General features: G+C 39.9%; 1 protein-coding gene across 1 annotated transcript in view; it reads right to left on the bottom strand.

Moving 5' to 3' along the window:
* The window catches only part of TJP3 (tight junction protein 3), a gene marked incomplete at its 5' end in the record, with an annotated part of 839,650 nt that overhangs the window by 517,610 nt on the left and 296,048 nt on the right, over positions 1 to 25,992 (bottom strand). The window contains 1 exon segment of the mRNA XM_044053884.1: positions 12,962 to 13,065. Coding sequence (XP_043909819.1) covers positions 12,962 to 13,065 — 104 coding nt within the window.

Genomic DNA, 25,992 nt, shown 5'->3' with positions numbered 1-25,992 from the left:
AGAACACTGTGACAGGTGGCTGCAGCCCCTTGGACTGTAGCATGAACTCCTTATTCAGACTTCCCTTCTTCTCAGTCACACCTCCCAGATAGCTGAAGCTGTTCCATTATATTCCCTTCTGTCTTAATTCTCAACTGCCATTACAACAATCTTATCTGTAACTCAGTTTCTTCCCACGTGCCTTCAGTTTTGCATTTCATTCCCCAATTCTTAGCTGAAGTTCTTGCTTAGTGTCTGGCTGCAATGCCACATTGCCCACATACAGCAACTTTGTTAATTTGTACCTTCTGACCCGTTTGCTAATATATATGAACTGCAATGAGCTCAGAGCTGAATCCAAATTCACACCCATTCCCACTAAAAACTCCTCTAAAAATTCAAACACTGTTCATATGTATCTCATTGTGTCCTTGTACATCGCCTGTACTAATTCTACCTACGTTTCTTCTAACCACAGCAGGACTGCCCAAATCTTCTTTCTTGGGACCTTTTCATATGCTTTCTCCAAGTCTAGGAATGCTCACTTGGACTCTTTCCTCATCTCTAGCTTCTTCTCACTGCAAACCTCAGGTCAGTTGTACAGCATCCTGATCTGAATCCAAAATGCTCATCTCTGATCTTACTTGCTAATACTCTGCATACTCATTTATCATTCACTCTGTCCAGAACTTTCATGCAGTGTGAAAGGTGAGTGATACTTCTGTACTGCCCATAGTTGTGGATGTCCCCTTTGTTCTTGTACTCTGGCACAAACGTGTTAATTCTCAAGTTATCTGGGATATGTCTTTCTCTCCACATTACTATGAGTACCCTCAGGAGGCATTTTTTCTCATCTCACCAAACATTATATGATCATATGCGCTGTGACCTCAGCTGAGTCTGCTGTCCCCCCCCCCCAACTTCATTTTCCTTAGTGCTGTTCTTACTTCTAGTGTGGGAGGCTCCTCATCTTTCACTATTGGCATTGTCTGGGACAGTACAGCTTCTGTGGGGCCTTCTTCTTCAGAAACCGCTGAAGTACTCCTTTCTTTTGTCCTCAACGTCCTGTGGACTGCTGAGCACGTTGCTGCTAACATACCTTATGATGGCTGGCCAACTATCTTCTTTATCTTTCTATCTTTTCCTTGAAACCTAATTGAGTTTATTTGTGCTATCTACTGTGTCCCTTTCCAGATGCTGGTAGAGTGCCTCTGATGCCTTGTTCTTTACTATTGCAACTTATCTTACAGCCTCTTTGCTAGCCAAACAGTATTCCTTCATAGAATGGTACACATTTTCTGCCCCCCACTTTTTCCTGCCCTCCTTTCTTTAGATGATTTCCTGGACTTCTGCATTTCATCACCAGCTTTCCTTATGTACTTTGCTTCCCTACCTGGCTCAGCTGCGTATCTGTTCTACAGTCCTCACACATGAAGTTTTAAGGAGCTGCAATTCTTATTCAGCTTCACCTATTTCCTCTTCTTCCTGAGGTTCTAGAGACCTGTGTAATATCTTGAACTTGTGCTTCTTGCACTTTCTCTCCATTCAACTTCCATGTCTTCAGCCTAGTCTCTGATGACCTAGAGACTTCTCTGACCACTGCCCACAGGTGATTTGAGGCAATAAGTGTTTTTTGCTGCAGGCTGACTGTTTCACTAGGGATGACTTTGCAACTGCAGATTCTACCCCAAAGCCCTTTTCTTCTTTGGAAAAAGTCCACCCGAGTTGCACGTTGGCCACTCTTATATGTGATCTTGAGACGGTCCCCCTTGCTGAACCATGCGCTTTTAACCATCAAGCCATTTTCCAGACAAAAGTCTAGGATGGCCTCTTTCTTTATTCCTGTTGCCTCACCCATATGGATGCAGTCAGTCCTTGTTTCCTATTTTTTCTGTCCTGATTATGTACATTCAGGTCATCCATTATGAACACCAATTCACTTTGTCCTTTATCTAGTAGATTCTGGAACTGCTGTCTGAATGTACTCTCTTGTTCACTATCACAACCCTGCTGTGGGCATATGCTCAGATTAATAGTGCCCTGTTCCTTACACTGGAGTCAGATTACCAGGAGTTCATCACTAACTCTAATGACATCTGTCACACTTTTCTGAAGGCTCTCCCTCATCACAATTCAAACACCATTTCTAGTCTGTCCTCCTCCTGAGTAGCAGACTCTGGATCCCAAACCAATTGGCTTTGCTGCACTGTTCTTCCATCTTGTCTCCTGGATACATACAATGCTGCATCCTTTCTATAAAACTATACCGCGCATAACAAGCCTTAGTTCATGTTTGGCAGCCAACTGGTTTACATTCCACTTTTGTTCAACAGAGCTATTCCAGGTAACCAAAACTGGGCACCAGCATACTGACCCTGGGCTACTGGGCTTTATAGCAGGTACATACTGACCAATAAGGGCACATACATCCCTCCCACCATTAGCATATGTCTCTGGTGCAGGCTGGGTCCTCAATCCACTTATCACGAGCAAATATCCATGCTCATTTTTGCTGATGTCAACATGACAAATTACCTACAGCAAATTTTTACATTGAGTTGCTAGCCCTAACATGGCATGCAGTCTGTGATGCATGTTCTCCTTTATACAGGATACTGTGCACCGCAGTTTTTTTTTTAAACAGGAAACATCTTTATTAAACCATTACTTACGACATAGGCAATCATGCATTTATATAAATGAAAACAAACTACACTGACACGATCCTCGTTGCAAGCATTTTACATCACAAACCATACTGATACACTCCCAGTTGCAAACATACATTATAATCCACCCAATCATTTTCAGTCAAACATTACGTGGTTCATTTAAGTCCCACCTTCTTTTAAACCTCATTCCTCCCGTTTGTGTTATTCCCACAATTCACATTTTTTTTCCTATGTAGTTTTTGCTCCTACCCTTTTCTAAAGATCTCAATTCCATTTGTTTTATCTCTGTTACTACAATTACTACTACTATAGTTTTGGTTTAGATTTTGATTTCCATTTTCTAGTAATTGTTTTTTTTGGCAGCCACCACAGTTCAACACAGCAAAGTCTTACCATGTCTAGGCAATTCCAACTCTATCACAGCTGAGAAAAATCATCTCCCTTGCCACACCAATCAGCCCACCCAGCATCTCCAACAAGTGCATCCCGCAGAGAACCCTTAAAGTCTTGCCAACTGACCACACTCCCAGAAAATATGTTCCCAATTACCTCTTTCTTCCCCCTTCAGAACTCCAACATTTGCTGTCTACATGACAAAAAATTCTATGGAGTCTACTTGGGGTATAAAAATATCTATGTAAACATTTTTAAGCAAAAATCCTACATCATCTAGATTTTGTTACATATTTAGGAGACATACATATATCCCCCCATTGTTTGTTTGTGAATTGCTTATCCAAATCTCTGGTATCAATCCTTTCTAATCTCCTCTGATTGATTCTTATAGTTATCATGCAGTATTTTATATGCTCTACTAATTATGCCTTTTTTAATGGCAGCTTCCGTTCTAGATTCTACAAAAACTCTACCAGTGCTGGTCTTTTGTTTAGGACCCCCCTATTTCTTTCTCTTTGCCTATAGTCTGATATCAATTCTTGATAGGGAAGGCAATCTCTAACCTGCAGTCCAAATAAATTCTTGGTGTCTTCCCATTCTAGCATCTCTTCCTCTCTAGTTATTTGTTCCCAATACCTTGGTTCCCTTCCGAGTTTTCTCCAATAAATTTCATCCCCCTTTTGCCTATTCTCTACATGCCTAATGGCAGTCATCCCTATCACCAGAATCTCCTTTCTCCATTCTCATGCCGGTTTCGTTTTTAGAATACTTTTGGCTACTTTACAATATTCTGTATCACTACTGTTATTCTCCTTAAAGGCCTGCATCTAAAATCCCAGTCTTTCCCAGTTTCTTGAGCTTCCCCCCTCTTTTATCATCCTTTTCCATTCTGAATTATAGTTTTCTGCTTGTGCTATGTATAGGAGACTCTGTGTAGCTCTGAAATACCCTTTCAAACTGGGTAATCACAATTCACACTGTTGTACTGGAAGAATCAGCTTATTCCACTTGACTCTAGCCATCTTCCCTTCCCAAATAAAATCCTTCAGCTCTTTATTAATTAATATCCACAACTTCTCCTCTGATTGATAAAAATATGCCTGACCTGTGTATAAGACTAATGGGACTACAAACATTTTAACTGCTTGCATCTTAGTAACCATATCCATATAACAAAGCTTCCATTTTCCCAGATTTTGTATTATCATTTAAGTCTCTTCCCACATACCCTTGGCTGCAACATGAGAATCATATTTAACCCATACTCCTAAATACTTCATTTTATCATGTTCCCATAAGTAAAGATATTGCTGAATCAATTCATATGCAGGAAAATAATTTATAGCTACTGCCCTTGTTTTAGCTTCATTGATTTTGTATCCTGAAAAGATCTAAAACAGTCTCTAAATGTCCCACAACACTAATGTCCCTTTCTGGTTTTGTCAGGTATAAAATTATGAAATCTGGAAAAAGTCTCAGCTTTTCTTGACTACCATACCAATTATATCCTTGAATTTCTGAGTCCCTTATTTTCTTTGCCAATGGCTCTAAATATAATGCCAATAACAAAGGGGAGAGAGGACACCCCTGCCTGGTTCCTCTGCTCAAACAGAAATTATCAGAGAGGAACCCACTCTCTATAATTTTCACCTCTAATCCCTCATATAACCTTCCTAATCATCCTTACATTTTTTCAGGAAATGCAAATGTTTCCATTGTCCTGCTTATAAAGTCTCAGCTTACTCTGTCAAACGCTTTCTCTGCAACAAGACCCATCAACAACAATATTTTCTTAAATTCTGCTTCCCTCTGGATCAATGTTCTATTAATGCCAAATCTTTGCCTCCACTCCACAAAACCACACTGATCCATATCTATCAATTTTGGCATTACTTTTGCCATTGATTTAACCATTGTAGACATGAACACTTCATAACCATGGTTTAATATTGAAATGGACCTGTATTAAGCTAGATCTGACGGATCTTTAGACTCTTGAGGTATTACAGCTACCACTGCTTTCTTCCAGGATGTTGGTATTTCTCCTGCTCTTAAAATACTGTTAAACAAAACCTTTCAGATCTTTATCAGTTTTTTTTCCCTCCTAGCTTCCCAACTTTTACAGAAATACCATCTATTCCTGGGGACCTTCCCTGTAGATTGGCTATACATCACAATTTTCATCTTATCTTCTCCTATCCTAAGCTTCCATTTTCTCAGTTTTTGTACTATCTTGTGTTTAGTCCATTCCCACATATCCTTAGCTTCCATACCGGAATAATTTTGAATCCATACTCCAAAATACTTCATTTTATCATGTCCCCATACCATTAGCTAACCATTGGTAACTGAGCCTCATCTACCTCTAACCTTGGCATATTTAATTCTTCGATAAACATTTCCATTTGCATCTATTCTTGATGTCCATATTTCTCTGCTTTATACAGACTTTCATCAAATTTCAAAAATATTTCTAATACCTCTAATGGATCTCTTGCTACCTTCCTTGTTATAGGCTCCTTAACCTTGGCAACAGCCCTTTCCACTTTCTGTTGCCTGAGTCATTGTGCTAAAAGTTTTTGTGCTCTAGAGTTATCAAAAAACAGTTAACAGCAATCTTTGTAAATTATTGTACATTATCGAGGTAATCCTTATTTTCTGCTTAGCCTTCTGCAGCTGTTCTTTTTCTTGTTCTGTGAGATCCCCCGTATTCTGCAGTACTTTAGCATTTCAGTCCCTCTAAGTATTTCTCGCTACTTCTTAACCACAACTCTCTATTTCCACACCATTTTTAAACTCCACCTTAATTTTATCCTACTCCCTAGCTATATTTTCATAAGTAATTTCTATCCTCTCGAATAGTTCCTGAATAATCTCCACGACCCTTTCCTTAACTCCCTCTCTTTTAAACAGATAGATGGGAAAGCACCAGGGTCTCATTTTTATTTCATTACCCTACATTTTTATTTTAGTTACTACTGATGCATGATCTGAAATAGTTATTGGGTGCATATCAAGACCTTCAATTAAATGCACATGTTCCTGTAAAATGTAAATTATGTCTAGCCTAGCCTAGCCTAGTTTTTATACCTTGGGGAATAATATGTAAGTTCACTCTGAGCTCCTATTAATGAATTCACATCTTCCATGCCAAATATTTTCATAAATATCTTCAAAAATCTACCCTCTTTTGTTATACTTTCCCTTCTGCCCCACCAGACATATATTCACTGCTGCAAATCAAATTCCATTCCCCACTTATAAGTAGTATTTCTTGCTGAAAACCATTTCTCCCAGAATTTTCTTAAGCTCCACTATAGCAGTTTTAGGTGGAATATAAATACATGCCAGTGTAATCCTCCTCCATTGCCACTAGTCCCTTAGCACTACAAATCTAACATTATCTTTTTTCCTCTTCTATCACTATTGGTGCTCCTTTTGCAATTAATACAAGTAGTCTTATTTTCCTTTGTCCCAGATATTCTGCTGAATAACCATCCTGAAAACCTTCATCAACTCCACATGTTCAGTTCTTTCCAAGTGCATCTCCTGTAACAGATATTTGCACTCTACATTTTAATATAGTTCAGTATTCTTTCTTTTTTGTATTTACCTGCAAGACCATTGATATTTAAAGACATTACAGAAAGCATTATTTTATTAAAGTTATTATTCCTGTTTATGTACACCTTTTTTGTTAAATGTCTAGTTCCAGCTTTTGTGTTACATACATACACTGTTTGGCAGGTTGAATTTTTATAAAGTTGTTTCTTGCCATATCCCCATTTAAGCCAGTGTGACATCTGACAAAACTTTTTGTTTTACTGAAAGCCTTCAAAAACAAGCAATACTCCCTAAAACCTATTAATTTAATACCAATACACAAAACTATTTAAGTTTTATCCTCCTAATAAGAACAAATGTTCCAAACTGACAGCCACACTCACAAATGAGTGTTAATCTAAAAGAAAGGTTATCCATGCTAAGAGTGATGGTGCCTGTACGCCAACTGGTTTTGTCATCTTTATATCTCTCCCAACTGGGAAAACCCCTGAATGGTTTTAGGGAACACTTATGGTGCAGCCTGTGCTTCTAAGTGGCAACTGGTTTTGTCTTATCTTTATAGCTCTGCCAACTGGGAAAACTCCTGAATGCTTTTAGAGAACATTGGCTCCTACCCAGTTACTCTCTTCTTTTTTTGTCAGCCAATCACTGTCCACCAGAATGTGTCCAATTTCTCTTTATCAGATTGTTTCCATGGAGACATGAGGGTCAGATACAGAATTGCTACTAAGCATACATTTATTTGCTAGAAAAAAGCCTCATAATATTCAATATTATTTTTCATATACTTGCTTTCTCTTAAAACTTACTATTACACTTAAAAATAACTGAGAAAACCTTACTTTATAGCATGCAAAGAAAACCATATACCACAGAAATAGTACTATTAACAAAAAGGTCTTCTTTAGTTAGTTAATTTTCTCCCCTCTCTTCCTGCCCCCAAAGCATTTTTCCAAACATTAATGACATGAAGTAGGGCATGCACTTTAGAGTCCACCGCAAATTCAACAAATTCTGAAAAAGTCCAATATTTCCAGATTTTCTTGTTTATGTTATATTTCAGAAATATAATTACTGCATTGTAATCCCACATTAAGTTACTGGTTTTATTACTGTTCATCTCCATCTACCAAATCCTCTCTCTGTTTCACTTCCAACATACTCTTAATTCTAATAGTCAACTCTTGTGCTACTTTCCTTCCCTCCATTTTTCACTGAAACAGTGGGAAAGATTTCACAGGCACAGTCTCTATGTGGTCTTTATTACCAGAAGAACGAGCAGCAGAATCTACTTCAGCTTCACAGCTCACTTTTTGTTGGACAAACTTTCATACTTTCTCCTTAGCATGTACTTCATCAAAAAATGATTTTGTCACTCCAAGGAAGATTACCTTGAAGACAGGTGGGTACAGCAGTTTGAATCTCATACCTGCATCTTAACATTCCCCGAATAGTGGAATATATTTATTCTACATCTTCCTGGTGTACAATGAGCAATCATTCTCGACAAACACTCTCCTGTCTCCCACTTTTAGTATTTTGTCCTTCTGCCACAGTTTTATCAGAGTCAGCTCCTTTTGCTGGTAGGATTGCATCTTTACTATTAAAGGTCTAGGCTGCTTTCTCATAGCCAGGTTTGAAGCATACACACGATGTGCCCTTTCAACTAAACTCCTGCTGTGGAATACCATTCCAGTTGCTTACTTGTATTTTCATAAAATTAATGTAGTTTGTGCCTTCCAGCTTCTCTGGTATAGCTGAAAACCTCAGGCTTTCCCCACGTGCTCTGTCCTCCAATTTTGTTTTTTTTTAAAACATCTCTTCCTGAGCAGTCTCATATTCAGACAGCCTTTTCTACATTTCACTCTCTGCTTTTTGCAACTTTATCACTTCATCTGAATATCTGTTTAAAATTTCTTCCATTTTTTCCAGCCTTTAGTTGTTTGCATTGATATACTACATTAGTGTTTTGTTTATTTTAAACAGATGTGTGTGCAGTTGTCTATATCTTCCTGTAGGTTACTGGAAGTCATATCTGGAGGTTGCACTGCTTTTTGCTGAACTGCAGAACTTTCCCCAGTCAGTGTTTCTTCCTTACTTTTTGTAGCCGATTTTTTTTCCAGGTGCTCTGTATTTCTTTTTTCCTGGCATCCAGGCAGTACACTTGCTAGCCAGTTACTGAAATTTACCCATAAACACAAAAGTCTACGGGCCTCTCTGTTCAGTTTCTGTTTTCCCACTGGGAGAGCTAGAGTTAAGCTGCTATTCACTGTGCAGCCATCTTGGAAGACTATGCATCATAGCTGATGACCAAAACAGTTGGCCTCTGCAACTCTTCCCCCTATAGGGACCATCTAGAGTCTGTGCTGCTGCCCACAGCTCTATTTTTAGGCGAGTTTGAGACTAGAAACAGCATATTTTGGGAGGTGAGAGGAACCCCACAGACACAGGGAGAACACACAAACTCCACACAGGCATTAGCCAGAGGTCAGGAGCAAACTCTGTACCTTCTGGAAGGGAAGGTGAAGACCTTTAATCATTAACCTTATAATTCCTGCCGTCTTTTAAAATAACTGAAGTCTTCTAATTCTATGACTTTTCTAGTAGGGAATCTTTGCACCCTTTCAAGTTTCTTCAGATGGCTTATTCAAAAGGCTTAAGAATGCAAAACTGTATTCAGTAATATATCTAAGCAGTGAGACATAAATTAGAGCGGCTGCGGTGGTGCAGTGGTTAGCACTGCCGCCTCACAGCAAGAGTTCTCCATTTCGATTCTTGGCTGGGGTGCCTTCTGTGCGGAGTCTGCATGTCCTCCCTGTGGTCGTGTGGGTTTTCCTCCAGGTGCGCCGGTTTCCGCCCACATCCCAAAGACATGCTGTAGGTGGATTGGACACACTAAATTGGCCCTAGGTGTGAGTGCGTGCATGTGTGTGCCTTCTGTGGAAGGTTGGGTGCCGGGCTGGCAACTCAACACCATAAAACTCCACTGCCAATCATGAGCGAACAGCTGACCCGCTGTGGCGACCCCTAACTGGGAAAAAGCCGAAAGAAGAAGTGAGACATAAATTGATACATTGATCTCTCCTGGAGTGACTAGGCAGGCAGTTTAAAACTAGATGACTTACAAAATATTCCTTCTGAACCAGTAGATAAACACACACTGGTCAGAGTTTAGACTGTTACCTACCACTTTCCCTAGGCTTTTAACACAAGTCTTATTATTTGATCATTTTATTTGTAATCATATTTTATGTCAGTTTTGTGAAGTATAATGATGCTACACTTTTTGGCATTAAAGGCAAGGTCATTACTTTGCTATCATGTATGCATTTGTAGAGGATTACTTGGAAAATGCAGGTATATTTCATTTAAGTAATTGTGTTACCCCAGTTTCTGATCATCAGCATATTTTGTTTATCCAGATCCCATTTCACGTGTTTATATCGGAGAAGTGTAGTGTGAAAATATGCATTCCCAGTACATAGTCATATAGGACACATCTGTTTACTCCCATCAGAATGGACTAGAAGCCCCAGTCACCCTGACTTTACCCATTGAAAAATCATGGACTCTGGTGACTAAACCATGGACTTAAACTAAATGCCAAGAAATGCATAAAAGTATCCTTCAGTAGGCAAGACATCACTTTTTTTTTATTGCACAACTTATTAAGGGTGCAATGTCCAGGGACATGAGCATTACACTGTATTCTGCTCTCATCAGGTTGATTACTGAGCATAATGCCCTCTTCGTTCTATACCTGTCCAAGCATCTGACTTGAATGCCCAAACTGCTTTCTTACTATGTAAATCAAGGGCATAAAATCACAAAAACAATGTGGATCATCTCAAAGCCATGCCCCTCTTCTTGGTGTCGTACAGGCATCTGAGAGGTAATTCTGTCTTACATTCAGAGCCTCAACAGACCCTTTTCCTGTCAGACCATTCAAAAGTGTAACGCGGGCAAAAACACTTGCTCAAGATATCCCAGTCTCTTTTGCAACATAAACAGAACATGTTGGAGGCACAGATATGTATCACCAAGAATACCACCCCTACTTTGGGATCTTTCTTCTCAACAGAAAGCAAAATGCTTATCTTACACTACTGAAATGTAATCTTGACAAATGGATGGGTAGCCACAAATTCACTCCTTGTTTAGCACCCTTGACCCTCATGAATATGAGCAACATGTAAATATTTTGCTCATCTTTGGTTATTTAACCTTAAAATAAAAGGGCTAAAAACTTCATGGGAATGTATGGCTAAACTTCTAAAGATCTTCACAGCTTAATAACCTAAGTACTTATGAATGCCATGGAGCTGTGAAAAGGGCATCCTGAAAAAGAACACTGAAAGGAGGGTGCACAGGCAGCAGACTGTAGGAAGTAACTGTTCGCTGGAACTCTGAAGGTAGCTCTTCACAGAAAGGATCGAAGACCCATGGAATATACTACTAAAATATGTGGTGGAGAAAGAATACACAGCAGGCCCAGTACAGGTGGAAAAAGAGTAAGTAGGAAGGTGGAGGATGAGAGGCAAGTAGACTGTTTAATGCACTTAAAAGTGTAGACAAGACATGAGTGCTGTCTTCTTGTGCTGCAAATGTAATGCAATGCAATGAGTCATCTGACTTTCTCTTACTGATAGGCACTGATCATAGGAAAGACGCATCAGTCCTGATCTGGACAGATTCTCATGGTATGCACAAAGACCATAACAATTGCAACAATGAGAAAAATTTAAGTGGAATTATGGGGAAATATATACCAACTCCAAATCTTCAGAATCTCAGAGTATTCCTGATCAGGATATACAAAAGTAGCAAGGATGTGGGGGTGCAAGCCCCCTATATCATGGGTGTGCAGCTGTGGGCTTGCCTCTCTGCTACAAATTCTTTAAAATGTAACAGCAATTTTCAAAGTTCACTGTTACTTGCATTAAATTGCACTTACATTTTCATAGTTTCAGGACTTGCGTTATTGAGTCTAACGTCTGATGGAGGCCCTTATGAACTACCCACTCCTGTTCAGGTCCCTTGAAACACTAATATTCATCTACCAGCTTTTGTTTATCAAAAGTGTTACTGAAGTAGAAGGCTTTGTGGAGGCTGAAAGGTGTTCTGGCAAAGTTATAACTGTACCATCACAGAAAATAATCAGCAGTCCGCTGAAATGTTACAAAGGAAGTGCCTCAAGTGAGCTCTCCTGCAAATAAAAAAGAAAAAAAAGGCATATATGCCATTCATTAGACTGGTGAGATACATCTATGAAAGCAGCCAAGACTAATGCACCAATGCTTTAATTAGTGCTAATTGATTTGATTTTACTTCAGAGGATGCCTTCTTTACCACAGTTTTACAATATTTCTCCTGCTCCCTCTTTCTCAGTTGGCTTTCTGTTTTTGTTCTTCATTATTTTTCTGCATTTTCCCTCTTAATTTGTCATCTTTTCTAGTTTTTTAAATAACTTTTTTGTACAAAAAGTTGCCATGAGTGGCTTTTGATCTTTAGCAGCCATATCACATTTTGGGCAGTGCTAAACTGTCACTGTAACTGTAACGCACTGCACTTAAGGTGAGGAAAGTGGAAGTCGAAGTATTTAGGAGCCAGCTGCCTATAACAAATAATTCACAGATTTTGCAGTTTTGCTAAGGTGACATCAGCACTTCATATAACTATATCTTTGTGTAAGAAAAAGCAAACTTTTTTGAGCCAATCTGTATACTTGTAGATGATACTTTTTTTTAACTTTTAGATAATATTCTTGACTACATGATGAATGCAGTCATAAAACAAATCTGAAAAGAAAAGCAAGTAATGGTCTAAAGAAGTAGAAATGGCATATGGCAATGCCAGCTAAACACACATTGGTATATGCCAGCTAACAGTGTGACATACCAGTGTGAAACAAACACAGCCTCATATCTGAGGAATGCATATTCTGCTTGAAAATGGACTAAATGCCAAGTGATTTCCAGGAATTTAAAGCTACATGAACTGTTCTGTCCTCCTTGAAAACTGTTCAATATTCGTTTCAAATTATCTTCTGCAAAAGAAATAATATTTTAAGTAAACAGTAATCGCATGTGCTGCACTCACATTCACACTGCTCATTCAGCACAATGTTCAACAGAACAGATTTCTGAGCATGAATATATTAATCCTGCACAAATATGATCTGCTACCACAAAACCTATAAGGCAAATTACAGTCCTAAACCTAAGGACAAAATGTAGACCAGGTGTAGTCTTGGATTTATTTTCAACAGCATGTTATGATCGGCACCAAATTTGTTCCCCCATAAAAGAACCCACCTTAAGAACAAGGTCGCCCTCTTGCAATATACCCACCTTAAGAACAAGGTCGCCCTCTTGCAATATACCTTCTTTGGCTGCAAGACCAGTCGGAGTCATGTGCTTTACATAAATTTGGCTACCGAGTTTCAGGCCATACTCTAAAAGACAAAAGAAAACAAACATTAAAAATCCTCATAACCTCACTTAAGTAACTGTCCTCCACCTCAGAACAGATAGTGAAGTTAGTTCTGCTATAAAAAATATGTAGATGCCCTCTGTATGAGAGTTGTTAGTCCACATGCATGACAAACATGTATTATGAAAAAACAAGAACAAAAAATATTTTCAAACAACCTCAGTTACCCATACTGTAGTGTTAGTGTTCACCATAACCATAACGTATTCTAGAGAAGGTGCCAGTTACAAAAAAAATCCAAAAGCAAATACAGGATTGATAAACTTGCTGTCTGATGCCAGAAATCTGACTATAAAATATGGAGTATCTTATGTAGGCAAAAGGTGGAAGGGGTGGAATGTGGGATGAATGTAGGCAAAAGGTGCAAGGGGTGAAATGTGGGAGGAACATAGGCAAAAGGCGCAAAGTGTGGAATGTGGGATGAATCATCAGCTCTGTATAACGTACCTCAATTATCAATGTAATTTTATTTTGGATAATTTAAATGTATCCTATTTTTCAACAATCTATATCTTGGAACCATGTATACCCAACATATTCAAGCAACACATCGACCTGCCCCACAATGGTGAAACTTTACTTACTTATACTGGCCAAAGTGAAGCCTAAAATACCTGCTTGGTCTGATGCAAGCAGCAGTCAATCTTTCTAATAATCAAATGAACTGTCTCCTTTCAATCAGTGTTAAAACTGCAGGCACCTTGTTCTACTCCAATAAAACAGCACCCGTTCAAAGCTGTGTAAAACAGCACAACATTTCACAACACATCGTAACAGTAGTTCACTACTTGTGATGCAATTATCAGTTACAGACAGTGTCGGGCAGTATTCCTCCATCCTTGATAAAACTAAATGGCAGTGATGTGTCCCTGGAATAGTTAAACAGTTCTCCCACAAACAGGAGTGATGTGTCCCTGGCACAGTTAAATAGTTCTCTCACCCTCAGCTGATACTGAAAATCAGTCAACCATTCCTACCACGGTAATACAGCACTCTGTTGTATGGACCAGGATGAATAAATAGCTACACATCACCAGCATTAATGATCTGTTACTGATTTACAATACTAGAGACAAGGAATATCTCTCCTTATTAGGGTTGCCAACTTTTTATATAAAACATTCTGGACATGTATGTGAAAGCAAAACGCATGCAATTTTGGTACCCCCATCCCCTCCCACACAACCATTCCAGTGTCCGATTATTTGGCTATTTCCCCATTTCTTCCCAGTTGCCATAAACACTTTTCAAAACTCACAGTGTGCATACTGTTTTCTGCTTTACTTCTACAATGATTACAGATATTTGGATTTAATTTAAAACTTTACTTCAAATTTTATAGCACAAAGCATTGAAAACCACATTCAAAGAAAATTCATCTGGCCAGTGGGAGATTAAGATTATCTTTAGGCTGTTTCCGAATCACAGGGCCCTTGCACACATTTTTAGGACAAAAGTTCTTTGATTCACTTTCCTGATTGTATTAAATTATAAGATATAACAATTAAATTATATCTGTTACATAATACAGCATGACTTGTTACAGCATGTTTTAAATTTATAGTTTTGAACATTTTTCCAGTAAGCAATGAAACAAAACATATGAACCAATTCTTCTTCTTTTGGCTTTTCCCGGTTAGGGGTCGCCACAGTGGATCACCTGTCCGCTCATGATTGGCAGTGGAGTTTTACGGTGTCGAGTTGCCAGTCCGGCGCCCAACCTTTCACGGAAGGCACAAAGCATATGAACCAATAATGACAAAATTGCCCAGTTCAGAATATTTCAACCATAAAGGGTCACTCAAACTTCTGTCATTATAATCCACCAATATCAGTCAATATGCACAATCCCTGCAGAAGTAAAAGTCATCTAAATAATTCTACATTAAAGAGATCTGTGACTAGTGAACAGGTTGCTGTTAAATTTCAGTGTTTCATCTACAAATTCACTGCCTGCTGCTGCCCTTGAAATAAATTGCCTATGTTGCATTAAAAAATAATAAGCTGGTAATATTGCAATAGGGAATGGATGGCAAACTGAAAACAGATTCATAGTTATTGGGCATCTCATACAAAGGAGGACATACTCAGGACTGCAGCCAGCACCCTACCCCCTTAAAATATAACACAGTATCAGCAATCCATCTACATGCTGCGGAATACTACGTTCCTATAAGAGTTCAAATCAGCCCAAGACATACAATATCCAAAACTGCACACACAACTGGTTTACTACACTTTCAGTTGCCAATGCACCTCAAAGTTACAAAAAAGTTCACAAACCTGGAATCTAGTAAATATTATTTGCCAATGTTCAAACATGATTATTTAGTACTTCATCTAGTCCCTTTAGCTCTTATTTATTAAATACATTTACTTATCTGCCTTAACCTCAGCTTATCTTCATTACCAATCTTCAAACCCCTACTTTACACCACCAGTCTACTCTTCAATAAAAAGTGTAGCTATTAAAAAAAATAAAACTTTTAAACTCTATATTAATTTATAGCGCACACAGTCCAGATGGACTCCCACCTTCATTCCTCAATCTGTGTAAGGAGCATCTCTCATTCAGCCCTTATACCAGACCTATAGCCCCTGTAAAACCATGTCTCAGATCTGGAAAGAAGCAGCCATCCTCCTACTTTCAAAAATACTTTCTTCAGCGCAAGACATGTTACTCTCAGCTGGCCAACTATGTGCAGAAATACTCCTTGTTGTCCAATAAATAGCACATCTTTTGGACTGGTCACAGTGCAATGGCCACTAGTTCTTTATACCTCTACTGATGATATTTTAGTTAACACAGACAAAAATCAACCTATAAGGAACTACTTGTACAGACCCAACAAAAGCCTTCAACCTAATTGACCACCTACAATCTTCTCATAAATACTCTACTATCAGAATTAGTGTCAAGTCTCTTGGATGATTTCAAGGCTTCCGTTCTTACAGGTTTTTCAAAGTCAGAAGAGCCCAAAGACTTCCTCTATTAAATAACTACAAAAGAAGAATGTCACAGGGCTCTTTACTAGCCACTCCTTCCTCTAGACTAACTTTATAAACACACTTTCATCAGACATACCTGCAGCACACATCCTATATGCTCAGTACATGGCCATTAACACCTCTGAATCTCCCATCGCCAGAAACATTCCAAACCAAGAAGGAATGAGAAAATCATCTTAACATTCTCTCTATCATTCTATAACAGATGGATCACCTTTTAAATTTGAAAAAAAAAATATTTGGGATATAACAAACTACAAACTGGAAAATCCTTCACAAAATTAACCTCCAGACCTCTTCTAGTACCTCAGCCACCGACTGAATTACACTTCAGCAACAATCTAATATAATCAATACCAAACTCTCAAACAGTTTTCTCGGTCACAAAAGTTTGTATTTAATTTATCCACAAGGGAGTGATGCTGTAGAAAATGGCATTCTGTAAGCCAGGCTTAAACATTTATCATTAACATCTGCTGTACCTACTGATCTTACTAACACTTCAACCAAATCTGTAGTTTTAGAACTCTCACCACAAGAAAGAACACTACTTCCATATCCTTCCAAAAACAAAACAGCTAACTATACAGCAAACAGCACAATTACTTTATGGATCTCTACTTTTCAAACTAAATCAAGAATCCTTCTCCACCCTGGCTAGTCAGTTTAGTTATAGAACTTCCAGTTACCAGCTTAGATCACTTATTTTCTCTGATGTACCCTTCTTCCTTTCACAATAAACTGCACTGTACTGATCATTTCTGTGCTAGGATTTATGATTTGTGGTTTCTTTTCTTCCAGATGTAGTTCTCAAGGCATCCCAAAATCTGATTTTGCCTCTTACCTGTAAAGTTAGCCTTCAACCAGTGTGTGCATCCCACTGCATAGCAGACTCTCACTAATCTGGTTCGTGGTCCGCTGCCCGATGTCTCCAAGAATTCAAATTCCGCGCTCACAGAAGACAACGGCATAAACAATAACATGTTATGTTGTCCTATCTCGCCTTCATTCTTACAATGATGGGTTCGGAGCTGATCCTCAGCTCCGACTTGGCTGAATACACAGCTGAAAGACTCAAACTTCGCTTGTGGCAAGTAGGTATCCCATAATGCAGTGGTGTAATTCCCCAAATTTCGTTTGCCACTTTACGAGATTGGATGCGCTCTTCTTGGCCGTGGCTAAGTTGTGAAACATTTTTCTACTTATAACCTTATTAGAACCTTTAATCTCTTTCTATATTAAAGTGGATGTTTTTTTTTTTCTTGCATTGTAGTTATCTAGTTAGCTTTCGAACTAGTAATATCTAAATTGTTATAGCCATTATTCCCTTTTGTGCTGCCTTTGGCCATTGTTTCGTAGGCCTTACTGTATCCCTTGTAGTGGTTGTTGTGTCTTGTCATATAGCTTAATAGTAGCTTGTTTAAGATAGAGAGCTCTTTGCCCATTTTAGTTAGAGGGCTTATAGTTGGTGTGTTGTTTTTCTGGGAAATAGGGCCGTTTTAGTTGGAGGCCCTATTTTCCTTCCTTATTCCTTCAGTGTTTCCTGTAGTTAGATATAGATTAGTAGATTTTCTTGTTGTTATATTGTGGTCATTGTCATTATCATGTCCAAAGACCCAAAGGAGAGGGAACATAAGCCTTCGGGCTTCAAAAAATGCCAGAAGTGTTCACAAAAAATGTCTATCACTGACAGCCATGTCATACATGTGCATTGCCTTGGAAATATTCCTTTACAAGAGGATTGTACATTCTGTCATTCCTTCAGTGCCAGGGTTTTACAAGAAAGGAGGAAGCTATCCACAGTTCTTCTTCCTCTTCTTCTTCTCCTTCTTCTAAAAAGGACAAACCTCAAAAGAGATAATAATCTGTTGCATCGGCTTAGTCAGAGCCTCCAGTCAAGTTAACAAAAATTTCTAAGGCTACTACCTCCTCAGTTCCAGAGTCCTTAGAGCTGTCAGAGGTTATACTGATTGACAAGCCAGGTTCTTTGACTCTAAAGTCTTTCGGAGATGCAAGATACCTCTTCACAGAGCTGGTCCATGGATATTTCACCGGTTTCTCCTACACTGAGATCTCGCATTTTGCTCAGGTCTCGTTCTCCATCCCTATCCTCCAGATCCACCAGGAGCTTATCTGATGATGATGTGGAGCGGATGGTGCGCAGGCTCAAAGTTGCTTGTGCTAACCAAATTATTTTCGGCTCCGACCCATTTGGTCTCGGAGCCTACTATACCAATTGCACCCACCATTGTTCCTCTTCAGAGCCAAGCTGACCTTCGGAGCCAGAGTGCTTGGTACCACTTACTGTAGATCCATTGATTCTGAGATTCCCTTCAGTGTTCACAGAGCTGACTTCTGCTCCGACAAGCTTGGAGATGTCCGGAGAGTCTGGGAGCCGGGGGCTCCCCAATAAGCCCCAAGGGGGAATCTCGGCCCCGATCATCTTTCAGTGTTGAGCCTACGCCTTGGAGTGTCAGCCCGAGTTAGCTCAGCTCCTACATCGGCCTCGGGTCTGATCTTGCTGGTTCTGGTGGCTTCCTCGGTCTCCTCAGAGCTGAGGGAGTCTTTGGAGCTGGTGGGATCCGCCTTTGAGCTGATGTGGAGTGTGCTGTCTGAACCTACAGCTCCACATAAGGATACCACACTCGTCCCCCTAAGGCACCGGCTGTCTTGGCACCACCCATTCCACAGGACAGCAGAGATCCAGAGTCTCAGGATCCCCCACTGGGTGAACCCCTCTTCTCCGAGGCCTCCCCAGAATACCCTTCTGAGGAGCCGCATCAGAAGAGAACTTGCAATAGGAAGCACGTAGACTCTCCAGATGAGTCCGTCACTTCAGACATGGACCTCGAGTAGTTGGAAGGGTCTCCACGGTCGTCCTCTGATGATATCTCATTTTCAGATATCCTAGAGATCCTGAAGCAGAGAGGCCATCTGGCAGGCTACCACCCCTTCTGATGAGTCAGTGTTTTGGATCTCAACCTTCAGCTTCCTGGGTGTCTCCACCTTTCGATGAGCTAATGGACTTGATCAGTCAAAAGGCATGGGAGTCTCCTGACACAATGGAACCACTCCCTTGGAGGCCAAACAAATTCTTAACTCCTTCAGGAAAGAATTTCCTCACTAAGGGGGTACCTGTAGATAGGTATGGTGGTGGCAGCAGCCACCAAGAAGGAACTTTCAGAGACATCCTCATCTGTTCATCCTCCGAATAAAGACTCGAATGATGGACAGATATGGGAAGCATGTCTTTTCGTCAGCGACCTTTACTCTTCGATCGCTGAACTACCTCACTCATTTCACAAGGCTACAGAGAGATCTCCTGAAAGAACTAGGAGATACTCTACAAGGTACATTGGCTGCGGGAGTGAAGGAGAAGATCTCCTCCCAGCTATCCACCTTAAATTCCATCATCAACCCCTCCATGAGGCTGATATTCTATGCAGATGATGGAGCGAGCAGGGCAGTGGGTTCCGGAGTGTCCCTTAGGAGACACTCCTGGATGCGCTTGTGCAATTTTGCAGAGCCCTTTAAGTCTACTTTTACTAATGCCCCTTTTGATGGTTCCTCACTCTTTGGACCTAAAGTAAAAGACACTCTCACCCAATGCGAGCAGGAAGAAAAAACTCTCTCTACCACTGTAGTAAGTTTTTCTGTACCTTCAAGACCTTATCCTAAAGGTCGGAAGAGTGGAAAAATGTGGTTCAAAAGATCCCAGAGAGAGATTTCCAGGACGCATGGGGTGATTCCTTCCCCAGGGGCAGAGGGGAAGGTAACAACGATAGATGCCACCCTAGAAGCAGAGGGAGCCCCGCAGAACCTGGGTGATCGTGATTCCTTTTGTGGGCACCCTTATCAATGCTCCTGAAAGGAGGCCCGACTGCTCTACTCTGGAGACAGTCGGGGGATATTTATTTAGGTACCCAGAAGCCTGGCAAACTATCACAAGAGACAAGTGGTTACTAATAATAATATCCAGAGGATATTCCATTCCCTTTTCTGATCCTGTTCCACAGATCAGAACAATCCCAGATGTTCCACCCAATCTAAGGGAGAAAGCAACTATAGAGATTCAGAAGTTGCTACACAAGAGAGTCATCCAAGAAGTCCCCACAGACCAAATAGGATTCGGAACTTACTCAAGATTCTTTTTGGCGTCAAAAAAACCAGGGGACTGGAGACCCATATTAGACCTAAGCAAATTAAATGAATCTGTCAAGAAATCAAAGTTCTGAATGGTGACATTGCAGTCTATACTTCCCGTTTTAGGGAAAGATGATTGGATGTACTCAACAGACCTTCAGGATGCTTGCTACCACATAAAAATGGACAGGGCATCGAGAAGGTACTTACGCTTCTGGCTGGGAGCCAGTCATTATCAGTTCCGAGCTCTGCCCTTTGGTCTCACTACAGCCCCCAGAGTGTTCACCAAATGCATGGCAGTAGTCACTGCTCACCTGAGGTGTCTAGGATTCCGAGTGTTTCCCTATCTAGACGACTGTCCCCTATCTGCTACCACCAAGCATCTACTCCAACAAGCCATGGATCTGACTTTGGACATTTGTGCTCAGTTGGGTATTACAGTCAACTTTCAAAAATCTGCCTTGTTGCCCTGTCAACATATTTATAGGCACAGATCTAGCTACTGCTTCTATGGTAGCATGTCTTCCAACAGAGTTTCAGCACTGAGACAGCAGATACTTTATCTTCTTCACAAAACCAAGGTGAAAGCAAAGATAGTTCTAAGATTATTAGAGACAATTGCTTCCATAATAACTCTGGTACCTCTTCCCAGAATGCACATGAGGATACTTCAATGGCTCCCAATGGTCACTTCAAGAGCTTCCTATGTCTCACCCGATCAGGATAACGGAATCATGCAAAATCAATTTAAGATGGTGGATACACTCCAGCCATGTAACCATAGGGAGACCCTTTGTTCCACAACAACCCATAGCTACGGTGACCATGGACGTTTCCCATATAGGGTGTGGGGGGAGCATTATCTGGGGAGAACAGTCCAAGGTATATGGCAAGAACACGAGGCTCACTTGCATATAAATGTCTTAGAGATGACAGCAGTGATTCTTGGGTTGCAAGCACTTCATGACTCTCTCCCTTTAGGGACAATTGCGATACAGTCAGACAATATGTCTGTGGTTTGGTACATAAACAAGCAGGGGGGAAACAGTGGTTTGGTACATAAACAAGCAGGGGGGAAACGGATCTTATCCTCTTTGTCACGAGGCTCTAAGAGTTTGGTAATGGGCAGTTTTTTCCCAGTGCTTTCTAATAGCAATGCGCATTCCAGGGAAGTCCAACATGATAGCAAACAAGCTGAGCAGGACAATTTTAATGCCTCACGAGTGGTCTCTCAATCAGAATGTAGCAGAAAGGATTTTCTGAACATGGGGTCTGCCTTGCTCCAATCTTTTTGTCACACCCATGAATGCCAAGTGCAGCAACTACTTTACCCTAATCCTCCCTCCGGGGGAGACATCGAGAGATGCACTTGCTCACAATTGGCCCTCAGGACTTCTGTATGCCTTTCCTCCGTTTCCTCTCATACCCAGAGTCATTCAGAAAGCACAGTCCTTGGGAAGCAGGATGATTCTCATTGCTCCTTACTGGCCTCGTCAAGTTTGGTTCCCCTTCCTTTGGCCTCATCTTTAGGAGAAACCGTGGCCTATGGAACCAGTTCCAGACCTGTTGACACATATGTCAGCTGCGCTTCATCCTTCTCTCCATACCCTCAAATTGACAGCTTGCCTGCTCTATTTCCCAATCTAGTCAGGCTTCAGAATTTCACTCCAACAGTTAAACATATCTTGATGCCTTCTCATAAAGCTTCCACCAGAAAACTGTTCTATAGCAAATGGAAAAGGTTTTCTCTCAGCATTCAAAACAGGAACATTGACCCTTTTTCTGAGCCCAATCACTCTATTTTGGAATTTTTGGTGGAACTCTTCCAACAGGGTTCAGCTGGAGCAACCATCAGAGAACAACTCGCTGCAATCTCAAATTTCCACACTGGTGGTCCTACCTCGAACTTAATGTCACACAGATTGTGTAGAGGCTTCTTGAAAGGTGCCTCCTTATTAAGACCTCCCTTTAAGGAACCCCTTTCTCCTTGGGATTTAAATTGTGTTCTCTCTCACCTAATGTTACCACCTTTTGAACCCTCCACATCTTCAGACATCAAGTTCCTTTCCTAGAAGACCATTTTTTCTGGTGGCTATAACATCTGCTAGAAGAGTTTCAGAGTTGCAAGCCCTACCTATCAAACCGCCATATTTGATATTTCTTAAGGATAGCGTATCCTTGCGAACTAATCCATCCTTTTTACCTAAAGTCCCTTCTTCAACTAACATAAATCAATCTATCGAGCTTCCAGTGTTTTTTTCCTAATCACAGCAACAAGGCAGAATACAAATTACATCAACTGGACGTGTACAGACAACTCAGATTCTATATGCATAGGACAAAAGATTTTAGAAAATCTGACCAGTTGTTTGTATCCTTTTCAGAAGCAAAAAATGTTTAGCTCAGTTTCAAAAACTACTCTTTCCAACTGGCTCTCAAACTGCAATACATTCATCTATACCTCAAATAACAGAGATTTACCATTTAAGGTTAAGGCTCATTCCACTAGAGCACTGGATACGTCTTCTTTCAGGCCAGAATTCCTATGGATATTTGTGCTGCAGATACCTGGGCTACTCCTCATACATTTATTATGCATTACAAAGCGGATTTGGCCTCCAGGGACAGGGCCTCCTTTGGTTCCATGGTGCTTAAAGCTGTACTCTCCTGAGCCACCCAGGCAAAAGGTGCTAGGGATACTGTCACATCATTGTAAGACTGAAGGCAAGATAGGACAACATAACAAAGAAGTTATGTACTCACCATAACATTCCATGTTTGTTGTCCATCTCACCGTTCATTCTTACGGACCCTCCCTCCTTCCCCCTTCCAAAGACTCCTTGTGGACCTGGTGGATGTTTTACTACCTTCAGGAGTTCCTTGCTTCAGTTTGTTTCTCCTTCCATTGGGGATAGCATATATTGGTGTGTGTGTGTGTGTGTGTGTGTGTGTGTGTGTGTGTATATATATATATATGTATATATAAAAAAAAAAAAAAAAAATATATATATATATATATATATATATATATATATATATAGTTATTTACAATTCATTTGGTAGTAGCAGCAAACAAGATCTGGGGAGTTACACCACTGCATTACGGGATACCTACTTTCCACGAGCCAAGTTCGAGTCTTTCAACTGTGTATTCGGCAGAGTACCATCATTGTAAGAATGAATGGCGAGCTGGACAACAAACTCCAGCTATACTCTGTCGCATATCGTCTACTCAGAGGCAATCTCTGCTTAACATACAAGGCCATGTCAAACCCAGTGCTGTTGGACATGCTACACTTAAAGAAATCCCAATCCCTCAGAGCTACACGCTCCAGGGATCTAAACCTTGTCATCACGATAAACAAAACATGCTGGAGGGATAGGTTCCTGACCCAGAGACTTCCCAGACTCTGGAATAGATTGCCCATACATGTCAAGCAGAGTGCCTCTTTGGACCTCTTCAAGAGGAACCTTGACGATTGGATGGGAGAAAGGAAATTCACCCCAGGGATCAAGTCAGTCACCCTGCTAGACAGGGGTCCAGGAAAGTAAATAATGTGGGAAGAAACAGCCAGGGAATTGTTATGGCTAGGCTTGTACAGGCCCTAGGGCTGATAGCCTAGTACCAACCTATGAACCTATGAACATGGAATGTTATGGGGAGTACATAACTTCTTTTTTCGTCTTCTGCATCTGTGCCACCGGATGCAAAGGGTGTTTTTACAAAAAGAATGTATTTATTTTTTTAAATTAAAAGAAAGTTAATCTCCAGGTATTCTTTCCAGACAATATGCCGTCTAGTCCGTTTTCCAGATAGTGTCCCTTAATTCTGGACAGTCCAGAAGAATTCCGGATGGTTGGCAACCCTACTCCTTACTGACATCAGGCATTCCAAGCTGCCCAGTGTTTCCCCAATAACAAATGGTGGCCTCCCAAAGATGGCAATCACCCCCTTCCATAAGTGATTACAAAACTCACCTCTGCCAATATCAAACTCAAACATCACTATCTGTTCTGGGTTCTTATTTTATACTGAGGCTAAGTAGTAAACCACAATACAGATAGAAGAATGAGACAAAACACCAAGCTGTGCCTGAAAGCAGTTTGATAAAAAAAAATTATATATATATATATATATATATATATATATATATATATATATATATATATATATATATATATATATCTATATCTATATATATAGATATATATATATATATATGTCACTTACAAAAGACATTAGTTCATTTATCTTGCAAATTATACAAGGGACCCTCATTCAACTATGTCTCTGTATTAAGCAATCAGTGAATTAAATCAAACCAAATTGAAATCCTTGTGCATTAATCAATTCAAGCACTAGTCATTAGACTAGAGTCCTGAGAGCAATAAATTAGGATGGTCAGTTAATCAGTTTGTTTTCCAACAACTCATATTTGCGGACACACCATGATAGTTTGAGCCAGTATTTTCTGTAAGTTTTTGACTTCTGACTTGACTTTGACCTAAAAGAGCATGTAGTTTTCCTGAGCTGTCTGGAACATTAGAACAAAACATTATATTTTGCTTTTAGTGCCGCTCTAACTTCCCTACATACACACTACATTCTCTCGAAATGTAGAACACAAGTACTCTCTCTTTTATACACAGACTACAGTTAAAAAGGTCACAGATATGCAGCTGTTTTGTAAAATACACGTCTCCTACAACTCTGATTATTAAGTGCATGATTATTTAAAATATTCTCACTACTGATTTCATTATAACAGGCTAATCAAAAAGCTATTAGTATAAATTATGCAGTTTTTGCTTTACTACCTTAATCCTTGAGTCATATACTTTTATATTTCAAATACAAAATTCTGATTAATGCAAAGTTATTAAAAGCATACTCACTAATAATCATATAATAAGCTAACAAGCATAATATCTAATTAATGCAGATTTATACTGTTTATGCCTTTGCTACTTACTTTGCTGTTTAATGCTCAACCATAACAGAACTGAACCAATAAAATGGGAGATAATGTATAGGCATAATACAACTATCTTATTCTAGAAAGTGTTAAATGTTATCCATAGTTCATTGTCAGAGTCACAAAGCAGTAACCATCATTAGTATCCGAAACGGTAGGCACAGCTCTTCCTAACTGTGCTAAAGCTTGGGTATATAATGCGTAACCAAAAGGAGTTATTTTGTGTTATTAGGAAACGGAAGCCTCAGTCAAGCAGCATATGCCTATCCAAAGGGTGCTCAAGTGTCCTGGATGCCAAATATTTACACCTGATTTGGCTGCCATTTAGCATCAAATCATACTACCATCAAATGCGAGTCAATGAAACTACTCAAACAGTGACAGTGAATATTCACAGCAAATCAAGTATCTGTCGGAACATAAATCACTAGAGTGTCACACAAATATCATTAAACTTATTTACCCAAGTGGGTACAAATAACTACATATGGAAAGGACACAGAATGGAATGGGGCTAAAAAGACATTTGGACTGCAAGCTAGAGCTAGGTACTGCCTTCCCTACCAGGGACTGATAGTGTATCGGCAAAGAGAAACAGAGAGGGGTTTCCTAAGTAGAATGACCTGCTCTGAGATTTTTGCTGAAGCACGAACAGAAGCTGTTGTTAAAAAGGGTAAATAAGTAGGGCATATAAAATAAAATATTGCACGATAACTAAGAATCAATCAGATGAGGTTAGAAAATATTGGGGACATGGACTG

This window comes from Protopterus annectens, chromosome 13.part0, assembly GCF_019279795.1.
Source record: "Protopterus annectens isolate FY-2018-M chromosome 13.part0, PAN1.0, whole genome shotgun sequence".
Lineage (NCBI taxonomy): Eukaryota > Metazoa > Chordata > Ceratodontiformes > Protopteridae > Protopterus > Protopterus annectens.
The sequence above is the reverse complement of the archived record's forward strand: the minus strand, read 5'-3'. Positions and strand labels throughout refer to the sequence as shown.